Source organism: Sinohyriopsis cumingii, chromosome 2 (assembly GCF_028554795.1).
Source record: "Sinohyriopsis cumingii isolate HCF-2022 chromosome 2, ASM2855479v2, whole genome shotgun sequence".
Taxonomy (NCBI): domain Eukaryota; kingdom Metazoa; phylum Mollusca; class Bivalvia; order Unionida; family Unionidae; genus Sinohyriopsis; species Sinohyriopsis cumingii.
In genome coordinates, this window is record NC_142962.1 from 143,397,938 (window position 1) to 143,416,819 (window position 18,882).

The 18,882-nt window shown below is 36.8% G+C and overlaps 1 protein-coding gene across 2 annotated transcripts in view; it reads right to left on the reverse strand.

The window, feature by feature from the left end:
* LOC149805991 (set1/Ash2 histone methyltransferase complex subunit ASH2-like) overlaps positions 1 to 14,393 on the reverse strand; it is a 172,536-nt gene extending 158,143 nt beyond the window's left edge. For both annotated transcript variants that reach the window (XM_089950800.1, XM_089950801.1), the window contains exons 1-3: positions 14,344 to 14,393; positions 12,139 to 12,227; positions 2,995 to 3,127 (exon numbers count right to left, since the gene is read on the reverse strand). In XM_089950800.1, coding sequence (XP_089806926.1) covers positions 2,995 to 3,127; positions 12,139 to 12,227; positions 14,344 to 14,387 — 266 coding nt within the window. In that variant the 5' untranslated portion in view covers positions 14,388 to 14,393. The remainder of the gene's footprint in view (positions 1 to 2,994; positions 3,128 to 12,138; positions 12,228 to 14,343) is intronic.
* Positions 14,394 to 18,882: the final 4,489 nt, after the last annotated feature.

Consider the following 18,882-nt stretch of genomic DNA (forward strand, 5'->3'; position numbering starts at 1 on the left):
TCGAAAACGGGACTATGTCTTTAACAGTATCAGAAAAACTGAATAAAACTGCATCTACACAACTGAATATCAGTCTTGTCTAGATGTTGTAAAACTCAGTCTAATGTAAATGTCACACCTTTTACTTTGTTTGCCTGGAAACTACAAACACTTCCTTACTACATTCCTCTCTCTATCTCTACCTGTTATAATACTATTGTCACAAAGTAATGGAAAGAAGCAAAACCAACAAGTGGAAATGTGAGAGGAACTGACAGTATTATAAAGTGAATCCAGAATAATCCTGACAAAGTTCTATGACAATCCTAAATGAATTAAAAGTTCTATATAAATTTCAAAATTGGAAATGTACTGGTTTGCCAAGAATCATGACGGTGTCAAGATAGCATCACCAAGAACTCTTTCAATTAATTCACAAAAGTTCCAACATAATATTATAGTCCAAATAATGAGCACTTTCTATTTCCACTGAACAATCCAAAAAATGCTTTTCTTCTGAATTATATCTAAGTACAACATAAAACATGTTTGCAGACTTACCGTGATGACTTAAGTCTTGGGACATGAAAAAATAATTATTTTGTTCCATGTCCACAGATTTATATGCACTTAAATATTATTGCATTTTTGTTGTCCCAACACTTAAAGACATAAAAATAAGTCGAGACAAAATTGGCAAGATCGCAATACTACACACAGCATTGAGCAGCTCTTGTTCATTTACTATAAACTGTTATAAACTACTATGACTGTTTTATGTTATTATTTTGTGTGTGCATATTTTCCAATATAAAAAAAAAACATGAAATAAAATAAAGGTAAATAAAAACTTCAATAATTCATGGGGCACAACAGAGTTTACGAGGTGACTGGTACTTTATAGAGTGTACAGAACAGTGCTTACACAATAGAGTTTACGAGGTGACTGGTACTATATAGAGTGTACAGAACAGTGCTTACACAATAGAGTTTACAAGGCGACTGGTACTATATAGAGTGTACAGAACAGTGCTTACACAATTGAGTTTACGAGGTGACTGGTACTATACAGAGTGTACAGAACAGTGCTTACACAATAAAGTTTATGAGGTGACTGGTACTATATAGAGTGAACAGAACAGTGTTTACACAGTGCAAACTGAATATAGTTGTTTATTCCCAAAAGTACTAGATGCAGATTTTGCTTTATTCATCATTTATACCAAATCTCATTTAAAAAAGACATCAATTGCTATTTTATTTATTTTTACCCCCACTCTCAAGTGTTACCATTTTTCAGAGATATAAGCGATCAAACAAAGTGATGTAAATCATATGAAATGACACACATCTTTACATAATACAAGTCCCATAACCAGTATTCATTATATTCACATAACTGATCATCATTGATACATTTTAGTTTTGTGTTTTGGCTTACCGTAACACAAATTCGAAACTTTCAACACAGTATTCATTCTACCTTTGATTGTGGACAGCCAGTTGTCTCAGCATTTCCTTTGTTTACAATTGGCAAATTTGTCTTTTGTTTTCTGACAAGAGACCATGTAATTGTTTGAACCATGAAACTGGCTCGGGAAAAGGGTGATTTTTGTTGGCAGCAATGCCAGTAACGTTTTATTCTACATCATTAATTGACATGAATTAGCTGTTGTAAAATCTAAAGTGGGCTGAGGTGGATGAGATTCCCTGTTTAATTTCAGTACTAAATTATCAGCCCCCCCCCATTATAATGTACGAACAATTAACTATCATTGTCAATCAATTAACTTAAGAACACTTGCTTTGTTGAGTAGCACAATTAATGTAGCTGAGTAAACAGTATCTTATTTATGGTTGCTTACATCAAAACAAACTATGTCAGAGAGTTTAAGGTATTACAATTTTTATCAAAATTATTTCTGAAATTACTTTATTGTATTTTGGAGGTATCATTTAAGTTTAGCGCAATTGTGCCTATAATTCAGATCTAAGGGATGTACTTCATTTAGTGCAAGTCAAAATCTTCAATGTACATATGGTGATGCCATGATGTAAACATTTAAACTAAATGTGAGTGTTGAACCAGCACTACTCTTGTTCATTCTTGTCATACTGGAAGGCTCACACAGTTTTAACGAGATAGGTATTTACACTTTTAAATATGAAATAAAATCATAATTACTGGTGAATTGATATAACATTCTAATGCAGCAACGCTTAAACAAACAATAATAAACTGAAAACAAAAGGGATAGGTTACTGTTGTAAATGCTTACAGCAACTCGCTAATGCTCAAGTCTTGTCATCGATCAAATTATACACATTTTGAATTGGGTAGAAATATTAAGGAAACAGAGGAAAATTAAATATATTTATTGACTTTTCAACCAAAATATATCAATTTATATCATTCATGAAGATAGTCCCTTAACAACCAATGTCACTTTTTTTTAAAATGTCATTAAAATCAAGAAAGTAGACAAAATGTTGAAGGTGTTAATTTTTAAGTACTGCCTCTGAATTTATGCAGTAATATCATAACATATTTAAATTGGGACAAATTCTGACTATTATGTCAGGCTCCAACATGTGGTAAGTTATTTCACTCAAGGTTTGCCAAGGCAGATTATCTGACAAGAACAAAAAGAATAAAACATACATTTAAAAACAAACAAAAAACCCCATCATTTATGGCTTAAAGTTACAAATGCAAGTCTTCCTAAGATTAGAACAATAAGCTATTAAAATAGACAAAATATCCAACTGACCAGTACATCACAGGACACTGTACAAATTTAATATACCTGGCAGGACACAATTTTTTCTAATATATAGTTTGTTCAGTTCCTAAAGTACAGTTGAACCTATACTAACAGACAAAATACTTTAACAGGCAATAATAACAGACTTTCACAGTACCTTTAACTATGATTATATATAAATATTATTTTGACATTGACAGATTAGGTAAGTCACTAGACTCTATACTATATACAGGCTATAAATACTAACCAGTAGCACAGGACATTGTCTTCTGCCTGAAAATCTTGAGAATCAATGGACGAAGACTGAGAATCAGCATATGTGATGGAAACAGACTTCTGAGCAACAGGTGTCTCAGAGGCAGCACTAGTCGTATTCACATCTAAACAAGAATAAAGTGATAATTACAATTTCAAAATGTTACAAGTTCAAAACCATTCTTTTGATAATGGTACATCTGGATGCTAAAAAGTTATGTCAATCTCAATGGAGCTCTCATTTTTTTTCCAACCAATGGGCTGATGAGTAGTTAAAAAAAAGACATATTTTTACAGTAACGCTAAGAGAATCAGGCTTTAATTACCAATAAAAATAATCATAAAACTTGCAAAAATCACTGAAATGGCAATATAATCTAATCAGTTATCCAACTATGTACATATGCATATAAGCATGAATGCTAAATTTCAATTGCTGAGCCCAAGCATTTTCTGTATTATTGTGCTAACATCATTCCACCCCAAAACGTACCACCCAATCTTATAAATGCCCAAACCCCCATGCTTATATGGAATGAAAATCTATTCTGGTATTGTACAAATGTATATTATATAGGTATACCTCATTTCCATAACCAAGGTTACACAGATTAGGCATAAACATATTAATAAGGTCTGTACCTATTCACCTCTTCTGCATATGAATAGAAACATGATGACAATATTTCCATTCAATAAGTGCTATTTGCATAGTTTTGTTGTGATACTAACTACACACAAATAAGAAGCCATATAATTATAGCCCCAGCCTCATAAAAACCTATAATCTGGAATAATTAACCTGATAAATTAAATGCAAAGATAAATATTGCATATTTGGCTTTTACAATATCTACTTAATAGCACTCCACAGATAATAACCAAAGGAATTCTGCACAATACAATGGCTTCAATTTCTTGAATTGTGTATAATTTAACAAAATAAAGAAGATTCTTATACCACTATAGGTCTTAAAATAAGCAACACAAAGAAAGTGAAAACCAAAACTTAAGTGAAATCAACAAGTTTATTATTGTTCTAAGTTACAAAGTGTAAATTTCAAAAACACAGTATTGTGAATTTAATCCCAAACAACCCTAAATGTCCTATCACTAGGGCTATCAAAAACCAAGGAAAACTTCACCCATGTACCCGTTGCACCATTTAACGAGTAACCAGGTACCCATTAGAACATGAAAGACATGTACAAAACTAGTTACCCCACTAACAAATTTTCACAAACCTGGATTGTTTTAGGGTGACGAAATGAACAGACAATTTACATCATTTTGCACATTGTTTACCACACTTTATCCACTATTTCACATTCTCTTTTTTGCATTTTACCAATTCGCACTTTTGCATTTTCACATTCACACTTTACCCACACCCAATGGGAGATGACTGATACTCTGTCAATGGAGATAATTTGTTTTCCTGTTGTAATTCAAATTGTCTATAATAAATTGTGCTATAATATTTTGCTTGATTTGTCAATAATAATGAATTAATATTACAATGTCGTTTCACTTATTAATAAACTTCCAACAACTTCCATAGCGTGTTTTGTTATTCATTACTCACGGCAAATGGCAGTGAAAGTCAACTTCTGGTTGAAAACTTGAATACTAAAGGAGGTTTACACTTAAGTAAGCAAGCAAAACATTATAATATTAAAATTTCAAACTAGAATGTTTTTATGAACTAAAAACTAAAAAATGAATGAACTAAGAAAGAATTTATCAAAGCTAAATAATACCAGTCTGTCCTGTCCTAGTGTACAAGTACATGCTCATTGCCCACCCCCCCAAATTACCAGTTTCTGCTATAAAAAAACCAACAACATATCGACCGTATCTGGTGACAGTGATGCACGTTTCCTGTTTACGTGTCCTGCTCTCGAAAAAGCACTTTCAGATGGAACTGACGTTGCAGGAATGCAAAGATATTTTCACGTATTGTTTTGAACTGTGAAACCATTCGCACAGCTCAGTATGCAGCAGCCATTTAGTAGTGGGTCACTGATGCATAACGGGTGGTCCTACTCCTAAATATAGACTGGAGCTGCAACTCAGACCAACATACTGCAGATGATATATGATATTTTGATAGTGTTGTCAACAAATTATTTTGTGAACAGGTACTCGCCATTAATTTCAATGCCCAGGTTTTTCACTACAGTCAGGTACCCGGTTACCTGGGTACCCACTGACAGCCCTAAATATAACTAGTTAAAAAGTATACAAAGTTCAGAATGAATTCCAATAGTCCTGAATTCCTCAATTAATGAATGATGTAATCCAGGATGTCTTCGAATGAATTAACAATTGTTCCAAATAATGTGTTAGCCCAAAAGTCAATGTGCACTTTGTAATTCCATTGAATAATTTAAATAAATGAATCCACTCAAATTATATCTGAACACAACTGAAAATGATTCCACAGACTGACCTCACAACAAGAATGAATACTTGTTTAGAAAGTCTCTACTTCACCAGACCTAAGATACAATAAAATGTTCTGGAATTCCCTTTATGTGAGTCACTTCAAATTGGAATTCCATGTTATCGTTTCTAGATAAACTGAACTCAGAAAGATATGTCAACATCTTATTTACAACTTATGATCAGTGAGTGAATGAGTGATTTAGATTTTTAATGTAGCTTTAACAATTTTTCTGTCATATTGCTAGGATGTCTTCTGCAGTTTATAGTGATGTCTGGCACTGAGGCATCATGCCACAGACATGCAGCATTATGTCCCACTCAGTCACATTAACCTGACACCAGGCCAACCAGTCCTAACACTAGCCTTGTAATGCTAAGCGCCTAGTGAGGCAGCTGTTAGTACCATTTTAATAAGTCTTTGGTATGACTGCCATGGTTCAAACCGATGACCTCCTACATCCAAGGTGGACACTCTAATTACTAGGCCACCGGCGAGGTCCAACTTACAATCATACACAAAAGTTAAGAGGAAAATATAGATGTATATAACAACTGAAAACTTTAAATGTCTGGGAAATGAAGTCCAATTGAAAACTTAAAGGTGCCACCCAAGCCACTATCTTAGTTGAAGACCATATGATCAAAAGAATGTTACCCCTACATGCAGCTCATAGTAAACCACAAGAAACTTTTTTGTTTCCTTGTGCCATCTATATCACTAAATATCTGCCAGCCAAGATTTATTACTGCATCCACAGAAATAGCACTGTTTGTAAATGAATGCAAGTGAAAATAATAAAATCTGCCATGCCTAACATTATGTATTTATTTACTTGAGATTTAATTATCAAGAAAATGCAATATTACTGTGTAAAGAAATATAAAAATGTTTAATACATGGAACAGCAATTAAACTCAATTAAACTCCATTTGTCTCAATGATCTGTATCTCTGCTATGCACTGCAGCATGGCACAGATCACTTATTCACTCATGGCATAATGGAAAATTTCATAAGAATATATTTTTCACATGTGAAAATATAGGAATGAAAGAAAACAAATTATTTTAGCAATAAGTCTCTATATTTCACACTTATGTATAATTAAGAAACTTTGTATTCCATTTCATATGACATGTAAAAAAGAAAAGACAAAATAGTGTGGACTAGAAGAGATTAAGAAAGCAAATTTTTAGTAAATTATGTTTCTCCTTCAAATACGTTCCCCGATCACACTAACGTCAGGGATATAAGCCTGCTACCTCTCGAATCCAGCCCTACTATAAGACGAAAATTAGTCTTTTCTGTCTATCTCATATAGACCAAAGGGCAATAACTCTTGCCCCTTACGTCCCCTTTCCACCGCCAGGTGTCACTAGTTTTTTAAGCTGAGTGATATATATCATACGAGGATGCTCGCATAGCGGGGTGGTTGAGAGGGTTTTTAAGTAATGTGATCGGGTAAGTATTCTCGGAGAAACATAATTTACTAAAAATTTGCTTTCTCCTTCAAATACGTTCCCCGATCACATTAACGTTAGGAGAATAGGTAATAGAAGGAGGGAATGCTGAGCATCCTACCTCCACCCCGGGTACCTTCTAGGGAATGATGGCTGGATTCCCCATTTGAACGATAACCCGTTCTCCTAATTTCATCAGCAACACAGCCTAGGGTCCCGTGATATGTGACCCCTATATACGGTTAAGAATATAGTTATTGAAATCTTCTTACCTATAAAATTTCACTGGTGAATCCAGCGAAGTTGATAGACTGTGCTGATTGTTTTAAATGGGTCTGGTGGTCATCTGGGCTGCCGACACTGGACCTACCAGATTCAAGGTTTGCCTTTGCGAAGCCAAATCTCTGAAATAAAAACTGGAGAAGGTTGACTCTGCATGTCAGCCAACAGCTTCTATTATATCTCAGATCAAAACATTGCGTTTGAATGCAAGGCTCGCCGTGATTGCTCTAATCTTCATGAGGCGACTCTGATCTTGTGAGACCTCAGAGTACTGCCGTCCCTGTAGATGAAGTCAAGCGGAACAGGGTGAGGACACAATCCATAACCTTGGTAAAAACCCAAGGGCTGATCTTGAGGCCAATTGTAGGACCTGGAACTGATAAACCGCGTCCTGGTAAGCGAATTGGAGAAATTTCCGTGACGCGGGGTGGATAGGGACGTGAAAATATGCGTCTGTCATATCTAGACTGACGGCATACTCATCCCGCCGGATGGAAAGACGGATTGGTCTCGCTGTTTCCATCTTGAATTTTGGTGGTAAAATGTATTGGTTGAGGCGACTCAGGCCAATGATCGGCCTCAACTTGCCGGTTGCCTTCTGGATAAGAAACAGCCTGCAATAAACCCCAGCGATTGCATTTTTTTTTTTTTCACAATCTCCACCACCCGTTTTTCTATGAGCGACCATATCTCCTGTTGTAGAAAAGTATCCTTCTCCCGATCGGTCTGTACATCGGTGAAGAGGGGAGAGGAGGACTGGGGAGGGGGTTGGATAAATGAAATCCGAAGCCCCTCCAAAATGACCTGGATCAGTCAATCGTTCTGAGGAAAAAAGGTGGTCCAGTGGTTCTGAAATTGCAGGAGGCGGCCGCTCACAGGTAGGCTGTCAGCAGGTGGTGGGGAGGGTATATCAACTTTTAGAGTTAGGAGGCTTGAAGACGGAGAAACTTTGTTTCTTACCGCCTCTGTATGGCTGCCTCCTAGTTTGATTAGACTGTTGTCTCCTGGCATTGGGTTGGGATCTATACTGCACATTTGATTGTAAGGATCCCTTGTCCCTGGTCCGCCAATCATCCCTCTGCTGTGGCAGGGGCTGATTTTTTCTAAACGCCTGCAAGGGTTGGGAGGCAAGCTGGAGGGGCAGTTCCTGAGCTGCCTGCTTCCGAACTTCTTCAATTTTTCCTCCAAAGAGTAAAGGTGACCCAAACGGAGCCATCCATAAAGCCAGTGTATGATGGGGCTTGAGTGACGTGGACCGCAGACATGCGTCATATCGTATCAGGTCTAAGTTGGCAGAAGCAGTCAACGCATTAGCCATGGAATGGTGAACTGCCCTGTTAATAACTCTAGCAATCCGGGCCGTCGCTTCCCAAGCGTGGTCATTGTCAGATTTTTCTGCGAGTCGGAAAATGGCTAATGAAGCCAAGTCTAACATTGAAGACATAGCGACTACATTCCGGACTAGCTTTGACGTGGCATGGAACACATTTTTGTCCACTTTGTAAAACAGTGGAGTGGACATGTGAACTGCTGCCATATTTTTGTCCAGGGCCGAATGATCCGTACTGAAGGCATCTGAATGAGTTTTGTACCAGCGACACGAGAACATCGCTGGTACTTGGCTTTCTGAAAAGAACGCCTTAGCTTTGCCCGGATCACCTATTCATCCTGATAGACGATCAATGATCTCCTTAATTTTTGCCGACTGGGGAAGAAGCCGGAAGGACGGCGTCTCTTCCTCCCCGTCAAGATCTACATACGCCTTAACTTTGTAGTCTTCAGTGGCGGTAGGAGGTGGAGGGCATTCTGAAGTTGCCAACACCCTATAAATTTCTTCCACTGCTGCCTTGAAGCCAAGCTCAGTCCGTTCCATGGTTGGATATGTGTACAGCTGATTTGCAGGAGTTTCGTGACCCTCACTGTGTGCCGAGTCGTGTTCTGGATAGAGCATACCAGGTGGCATAGATGACGCGATTCCATCATCCTTGACACTGTCACTAACTCTCCCTTGTGGATAAGCCGTGAACATATGGACGGACGGCCCTGCCGGCTGGTATGTCTGACTTGTGGTTGGCCTGAATGTTGGCGACGGTCCTGCTATCACCGGTACCGGCTGCTCCAATGGCCTGGCTGGACGGACAGATTTCTCACTAAAATCTCCGCCATAGTATTGGTATGTTGCCGGCGGTACACCTTGACGGACGGATTTATCACTAAGATCCCCGTAAATCATATTTGGTCGGACCGTTTTAGCAATAGAGTCCCAATGCTGGGACAGCTGGACGGCCGGTGATGTAGAGGTTGTATAATGAAATGGATCCAATGGATCCGGTAAAAACCCCATGCGTCCTGATTTACAGGCCTGAAGGCCACGCTCGGACATGCGGAGGGGACTTACGCCCACTGGGCAGCCGAAAAATGGGGGAACATTCCCCCAAAGAGTCAGAAAAAGCTGTGGAAGCAAGCGAGGGAAATAAGGGTAATATCTGGCCTGATGTCAATAGCTGCGGCATCGTTTCCTGGACCAAACGACACATCTGTTCAAAGGTGGACTGTTGTACCCTGTCAACATTATTTTCCTCCATTGCCGCTGATGTTACTGTGGCTGATGGTTGCAAACGACTAACTTTAGGTGAGAGGGGACCCCAACGTCCCCCCTGCCTTCTGGACTACATCAACCCACATTTGTTCTGCCCAAGTATTACACACGCTGCATGGTATAGATGATGTACACTTGGTACATACAATACAAGAGTCATGGTTGTCTTCTTTTGCTTTGAACTTTTTGCATATCATGCATTTGGTTGACATTTCTACTGAAACGACACAAGAAAAGAAAACAAAGCACAAATTAGCAATTCAGCATGTTATTAATTCGCTAATACCACAACCGTTACTAATGGAGTAAGCGAAATTAGTCAGTGTCGCGTTAACTCTTAATTAACAATACGAGTTCAGCGATAGGGTGTGTAACATGGTCTTCAGTAGACGAAATCCATAAGGGTGACAAAGTCACTCAATTTTGAAAAAATTTTTAAAATAATGTATACAACCTGTAGAAGAATGATTGTCCAATGCAATAAATCCAAATTTAACTTTGGATGGTCCAATTTTAATGCTAAGATGGCTTGGATTGTTTGGAGGTATAATGTACGTGTTATCAGTACAAGCGAAGCTTAAAAACTAGTGACACCTGGCGGTGGCAAGGGGAGGTAAGGGGCAAGAGTTATTGCCCTTTGGTCTATATGAAATAGACAGAAAAGATGAATTTTCATCTTTTAGTACGGCTAGATTCAAGAGGTAGCAGGCTTATATCCCTGACGTTAATGTGATCGGGGAACATATCTGAAGGAGAAATAAGACCTCAAATGTTTGGTCTGTTCAGCCTGTCTGCTGATGAAGACAAAGAGCTGGTGAAACATTTCCAGAACTCGGACAAAGCATCAGAAGACTTGTTGACTTGGCCTATCCTTCAGCACTGGAGATTTAACTTAAGTTCTGGCCAAAGAAAATTTGATTTATGCACTGTATTTGAAGGAGAAATAGAGCAAAAGTATATAATATGTGTAATCAAAAATATATTAAGAGTATAAGTATATATTATGTATAAGCAAAAATCTTATTAAACTAGTTTAAGATTATATGTATGATACAAAAATATAACCAAGAGATAATTCAAGATTGTAGATGCACCAAATGATTTCCATAAATACATATGACTATTTTAACCAATGGACAGAAACTGTAACTGTACTATACTACTATATTAATAAATGAATGCCATTCAGTTTCAAAACATTCCAGATTATTGTCTCTTTTGTCTAATTCCATCTCAAAAATGTAGTATTGTTCTAAGAAGTTTTTAAACAATGGTAAAGATGGAGGTTTTCTTTCATGGCGCATAATATGTATGTATCTTTCAGATTTCAGATATCAGCAACATAAAATTAATTATATTGCCAGCTTCTAACATACCTACAACTATCACTGTAAGTGAAAAGGTATGCAGGAAATTAGTGTTATTTCTAATCCACTCGTTTAAATCATTCCAAAACTGTTTTGCAATTGCACAATCTCAAGAAAGATGAATTAATGTTTCAGGTAAATCCATACAAAAAGAACATTTATTATTATTTGCTCTTCCAGTTGTTTCTAGAGAAGTGTTTGTTGCAAGAACTCTATGCAGTAGTTTATAATGAAACCAAATTAGACTAAAATCTTTTGTAATTCTGTATGTTAAGCCAAAGTGCCTTATCCAATCCAAGTTGCATTTTCCATTTCTTGAAAAGAGGGCAGGAGGTGGGCACCCTAGTGTGCTGTGTTGGCATATGTACATAACATAATTTCAGGTGGTTAATCCTGGAAGGAGGTACCCACTGTAAGCAAGTATGGTTACTTAGAAATGAAACTTCATGTATTCAGAAACTGTCATCCCTTCAGTTGCCACTAGGACAGGATAACCATTTGAAATGGTTTCATGAACTGATGCCAAAAATCACCACATAAAACATCTCATAAAAGCACATGCTTTTCACCAGGCTGATAGGAACACTTTCTGCAAATAATACACAGCATTTAACCAAGCAATTACATAGTCTGAAGAAAAAAAAGTAAAACATGAAGGAGTTGATTGTTCTTCACCAATCAAATATTGCATATATTCCTGGAAGAGTAAAGCTTTGCAGTTGCTCTAAATATGTTGGATGAAACAAGCAAAGACAACTTCAAGTAAAATAATAAAACATGACAGTTTTTACATTGAGAAGGATTTTTCCAGCAATACCAGCCTGGCATAGTTTTTGTGGGCTTTGGGTTGGGCCAGCAGCAATTTAAAATGCTGGTAACATTTATATAATAAGCAAGTTTAATAAATATGACTTCAAGAATACTCTGCAACCTTTGAGTAAAGAAACAGCTATATACATCAGTAGGAAGACTTTACATACTTCCAGTACCACCTGAATCATTCTGTCCAACTGTCTGTCCTACTGCTGGCTCTCCTCCATACTCTTGTACTGCCATAGGCTCTATATGTCTGAAATGGTTAAATACAAATGATGTACACTGTAGAAATTGCTGACTGATTGGTGTACACACTGTCCTGCCAGTTTGAATCACACGACCTGCCAATAAGCTATTTCAGCATAATTTTTGCTGCAAGTTTCATACTCGGTAAAGCTGCATGTGCTAGTCTCTTGTGTTAACAATCTATACAGTACATGTGAGTTATATGTGTTGAGCATTAATCGATAAGTTGCAGGGTTGAGGCAAAAGAAATGAATTACCAAGTCATCATGAACATGGGTCATCTTATTATTAATCATGCTTTACATGTGAGTGCTAATTATAGGTAACCAATGAAAATTAGAGAACAGAAATAGTACTGCTCCACATTATTAGGTCACATTTCAGCACGAGATAGGCTATACATGGCAGCCAATATAACTGGCAGCAAAAGAACTCGAAGAAAACCCACTAAGAAGTGATGACCCATGGATAGTTGATGGCAAGCTTTATTACAGACCCACATTGGCCGAATCTAAGACTTGAATCAATATGGACAGAGGTGAGATGGCAGTGATTGGTAAAGGCAAGAACTTTAAACCACTTGGCCACCTGGGTTTCGCTTTGCTTAGTACACACAAACTTTCAGCTTTTGATGCAATTAAGCAGATGAGCTTATAATGTTGAAGAACCTACATGTGGTTTAATTTACAGACTAATTTAGAAGTGTTTTTCAATAACTTCATAATAAAAATGCAGCATTTTGTTGACAGGCTCACGGTCTCTTTCAGGCAAATTAGATAACATTTTTATTGGATAAGCCCAATTCGCAACTCATTTATAATATGAGAGGGTCCACTCTAGATTTAGAGGAGTCCTGGTCATAGGGTTATCTGATTTTTGTTATCTGTAATTATTGACAACAACAATGATGGAAAAGTGACAACTATATCTTGCTTCTCAATCAAATGGGTTGCAACAATAAACTGCTATTAAAATCTATTATTTTTAGTTGCTAATATTTCACCAGTCAAAATAATTCACATATACTTTGGAAATGACCCCTGAAATGTACAAAAGTTGAAAATTGTAGACACTTATTTGTCACATCAGTGACCACTATAGTTTGAACAACATAACCACAATTTTATGAAGACATCTGTGCATGTGCTCAGTTACCGAGATTATTTCAAAATAATATTGAATATTGTCAATTTTGGGGCAATTTTTGTAAACCAATGGCAGTCTATTAAACATTTATTATCTATTAGCAATGACCATAATGCAATCTTTCTGCACAGCATCACAAATGATATCCACATCCATTACTGAATTTGTTTCATGCACCAATGATTTAAACACAATTCATATTGACATACTGCACAATGCCATTCCTTCAACAGATGCTGAAAAAGACTGGTGTATGTACTTGTAATCCATCAAGTTTGTCCAGAGTTCTAGAAGAGCCCATATTTGATACTGCAACGAAATCAGAGTGAGACTACATTATGGGAGATTAGGAAATGTGATCGAGCCATAATAAACACATAGACTCTTCCACTGGTCAGGCAGCATCAAAAAAGATTTGATGGAAACAGACCACCCTGTTTTGGCATGTATTTGAGGTGTATTGTGTGCTATGTCGATTCGAACAGTACTTAAATACTCTTTACACAAAGAAAATTAGTTACTTTTATCAACATTTAATGAAGCTAGCATTAAAATTCACTAAGCTACATAAACTTATATCATTCACGATGGTTAGTGGAAAGAACTATACTGTAGAATTCATTGCAACTAGTTTCTGATATGCTCATCTGAAGTCGTCCAGCCTAACTATAGCGATGTTGTTATGGATTTGACGCCATTTTTCAGCACGAGATAGGCTATACATCGCGGACAGTATATTTGGTGGAGGAAGAACTCCAGGAAGAACCACCCACCCTCAGAAAAAACTATAGCGTAATAAAGGATTTTTCTGTGATTTACGCAAATGAAGCTTTTCAGACATCGTAATATAACCAACACACACATCCCATTTCCGAGATTCTTTGAGATGCCAGTTCATTAATACAAATAACAAACATTCTTAGATCTATAAGTACATTATCTTCTTATTTTCATTAGTGCATTTTAATAAAATCAACCTTTCAGTCTCATTTGAAGCTTCTGCTCCCGCGTTGTCCGCCATATTTACTTCCGGTAAATTTATTAAAAGTAAGATAAACAAACGCAAGTTCCGGACAATCAAGAATAAATGTCCACCGATCAGTTTCTACAGCACCATCTCTCGATGGTAATGTACAGTATGTAACACGAAGACATATAGTGTGTTATAATATTAGTGATTGAAGATATTTGAAAAGTATTCATTATTTACCGTTTGAAAATGATCTGTCTGAACATATCAACTTGTGACTTATTTTATGTCGGATGTAATATATATATATATATATATATATATATATATATATATATATATATATATATATATATATATATATATATATATATATATATATATAGATATATATATATATATATATATATATATATATATATATATATATATATATATATATATATATATATATATATATATATATATATATATATATATATATATATATATATATATATATATATATATATATATATTTCATTAATTCCAACTTTGCCACAAAGTTTCATTTGGAATCTGGCGTTGTTGTATACACTGCATTAAAATAAATAAAATGTTAAGATGATGACTTGATACATTGAAATACCATTTGTATATTAGAAATTAAAACTAAAATTTAAAAATATGATTTAGACTTAAACACCTAGACCAACGATCAAAAATTTAAAATCGCTTTAATTATACTTTAAAGTCATGAAAAGTGCGAGATATCTTTGACTGAAGTACACTTACTTATGACAGATTAATTAATTCTGATGAAGGAAGGATTTAATTTATTTAATTGAAATAACCTTTTCTTATAGACTTTATTCTAAACAATTAGCAAGACTATACAGTTACTAGTATAGATTATAATTTAGTTGCATTCCAAATATTTTTTGTGAAATAAATAGTTTAATATCAGTTATGGTCTCAATGACTAAAATTGTTCTCAGTGATATACTAAGGATAAGTGGGGCGGCTTTGAAGGCCCAGATTTGGCGCCCCTGAAACTCTGACGCCGGTTATTTGGCTCCCCAAGACCTATGGCGCCCTGTCCGCCCCCGCCCCCATCCGTTAGTACGCTACTGATTGGTTCTCTCTAATATTTGAAACATACATCACAGTCTAAAAAAGTGGCCCCGAGTGGTCTAAAGCGCTCGCCGTTATTGATCACTGTGAGAAAGCTTGCCAGTAGCTTCTCGTGGCTCGGTGGTTCTTTCCGGGGTTTTTGCGGGTTCTTCCTCCGCCATTAATACTGATGTGCTGAAAAATGGCGTTAAACCCCACAACAACAACAATACAAAAGTGGCAAAGTGATTTGAAATCTTAGTAGTGAATGGGGATACCGTAGGGACTATAGGGCATACCATTAAAACACCCTTGGGTCAATATAGGGACAATGTAAATTTAACATGGGAAAAATGGCAGGGTCAATATAGGGACAAGGGGAATTGAACATGGGAAAAATGTCTGGGTCAATATGGGGACAAGGGGGAATTGAATATGGGAATAGATCGTGGGTCTGTCTAGGGACAAGGGGAATTGAACATAGGATTTTTTTTTAAAAAAAAAAATAAAAAAATAAAATAAATAGGGCTAGGCAATTGAAAGTCTATCTCTTTTCGAGAGATTGGAGTGGCCCTGAAAAGGGCCTTTGGGTTTCTTCTTCTAACTCCTTAACTTCTTTATCCATCCCCTTATTTTTTCCATCATTCCTTTCTTCTTCTTTTCTTTTTTCGGTATCCAGTCCGGGTGACCCATGGCTAGGAACTTCTGTTGGATTTTCATCCAGTTAGCGTTTAGTTTCTCTAGTTTTTCCTTTTTCTTTCTATTTTCTTCTTCTTTTCTTTCCTTAGACCACTTTTATTTGATGTTCTTGACCTCTTCGGTCAGCACTTTCCTCATTACTTCTCCCGCTTTCTTAAGCTTGTCTAAACCCCACTTCACAAAAGACCAATCTGTCCATTCTACAATGTCTTCTATAAAACACCTTACACTCGTCACATAAACTATGGCTTCTTTCAACTTGCCCACTTTCACATACGGTGGGTTAATGAAACCTCTGATTCTCTTCTCCTCATCCTCTATCATTTCTTTCACAATATTGATGGCTAAGTGGAGGATGGTTACTTGTCTTGAGACGAAGTCTTTTGTCACTGCATACCTCCATTCATGTTGAAGCCTTTCTGCTACATTCAATCCATCCACCATCCAATACCAACTTCCCATAAGGTTGTTATACAAAGCTGAAGCTACTAGCATCTTCTTGTTTGCTTATTCCGTGGAATGGGCTCCAATGGCAAACACTTTTAGTTTTATAGTTAAAGTGCTGATGTGAAGGAAAACATCCCCCTAAAACGTAAAATTGATCTTACCTAGATCATGACCAAACAACGCGCGGACGTGAAGGAAAACATCCCCCTACTTTTCTCATTTCATATAATATACTATTCACATAAGTGAAGCAGCAATAAACAAACCCCAAATCTACTGTCCACACACGCAAAGCATTAAAATGAAACCCAAATCTACTATTCACACAAACGTACGTGAGCGCTTACAAATAAACACACACACACACACACACACACACACACACAAGAAAAAAGAGTCAGTGTTTATATTCACACTACTCTACATACACATTGGCAAATCGATTACTATTTCTTATCTAGAGTATTGGGTAGCCCTGAAAAGGGCTGTTTTTTTTTTTTAACTCCATGGCACCTGGTTAATGATGGCACCTTCCAGGCCTGGCACCACACACACATCTTCTTCCCCAGTCTCTTTTCACTCTTTTTTGGGGGGAGAGCAGAGGCGGGATAAGTGGCTTCAGAATCACAATTTTCTGTCTCTGGGATTCTGAAATTTTCTTCTTGTGGTTGTGGTACAGCCATTCCTCTCTCCTTTTCCTCCTCTTCTTTTTTTATTCTCTCCTCCTCTTAATTGTTTCTTCTCTCCTCCTCTTTCATCCTTCCCTCTTCTACAATGGCTTCCGCAGCCAGTTCATTTAGTATGTGCCTGGCATATTCCAGGTGCACATGAAGTTCCAACAGTTTTGCTAGCCTTCTGCTCATTCTCAAGTGTTGATCAATCAACAAAGGTAGCTAGACAGCCGAGCGAGTTTCAATTTATACTAAAAGCGCGGACGTGAAGGAAAACATCCCCCTAAAACAAAATTGATCTTACCTAGATCATGACCAAACAACGCTAGGACCTAAAAGAAACACTCACTAATTTTTTATACTACCCATTACTAATTTAAAAATTTTCATTAATCACTTCAATATACTATTCACATACGCAAAGCAATCAAAACAAACCCCAAATCTACTCTCCACGCACGTCAAACAGCAAAAAAATATGATCATGGTCTACTATCCACACAAACACATACACTCACACCACAAAAGAGTCAGTGTTTATATTCACACTACTCTTCATATACACATTGGCAAATCGATTGTTATTTCTTTTCTAGAGTATTGGGTAGCCCTGAAAAGGGCTGTTTTTTTTTGTTTGATATGGCAATCTTTTAGTTTCTAAGAATGCGACGTCCTCTGAGGATAGACTTTCTGACGATAGGTCTGCTTCTTCGGAAAGAGAAGAAGAACTCTTTGGTGTCGATACGACAATCGACAAAGCCTCTGTCAGGTTCAGGTTGCTGCTGCTGCTGCTGTTGTTGTTGTTGCTGTTGCTGTCTCTGAAGTCTGTACTTCTCTGTCCATTCTTCTTTCTCCCTGTTCACTTCTTCTCTGAAGAGCTCTTCTATCAGGTCTTCAGTGACTTTTAACATTCTCACATTCTCTATCTCTTCTGGCTTCGGTATCAGACTGTGTCTGACCCTATGCAAATTCACGTAGGCTTCGTTTAGCTTAGCTAGTTTGGAGCACATCTTCGTAGGAGGATGAGTCGACAATGGATGGCTAGACTGGAAACTACCCCCGGTTCTTAAAGTCAAAGCGCGGACGTGAAGGAAAACATCCCTCTACGGTTTTCGAGCCGTAACGTTCAATTAGTGTCATGAGAGGGATAGTAAGAAGTCAAAGAGCATGAATCAAGATTCCTATAGCCAAACAAACCACAAAGGCACTTTTTTCAAAACACAACATTTTTTTATTCAAAATCACTTAACACTAACAAACAATCTAACATTTTTTAACAATAAGTCAACAATATAACATCAAACATTTTTTTCAATTAACACTCTACTTTAAACAAGGTTGACAACGTTGTGAATGAAATTGTGATTTCCACTGTTGGAAGTCATTAGGCCAATGATGGACACTACGTTTCCTAGCTTGAGACAAAAGATAAGCATAATGGTCACAAAACCATTGATCTACTTTCACATCGTTTCTAGAAGAAGAACGAGGATCAAAATGAGTCACTAAATGTTCTAAGGAATAGCCCAGGCTGCGATGATGCAGAAAATACACACAATATTATCCACACACCAAGGAATCTGTGCCTTGTAATTTCACATTATTGAATCGGGTGGTCTGAGCATTTCTTCTCATAA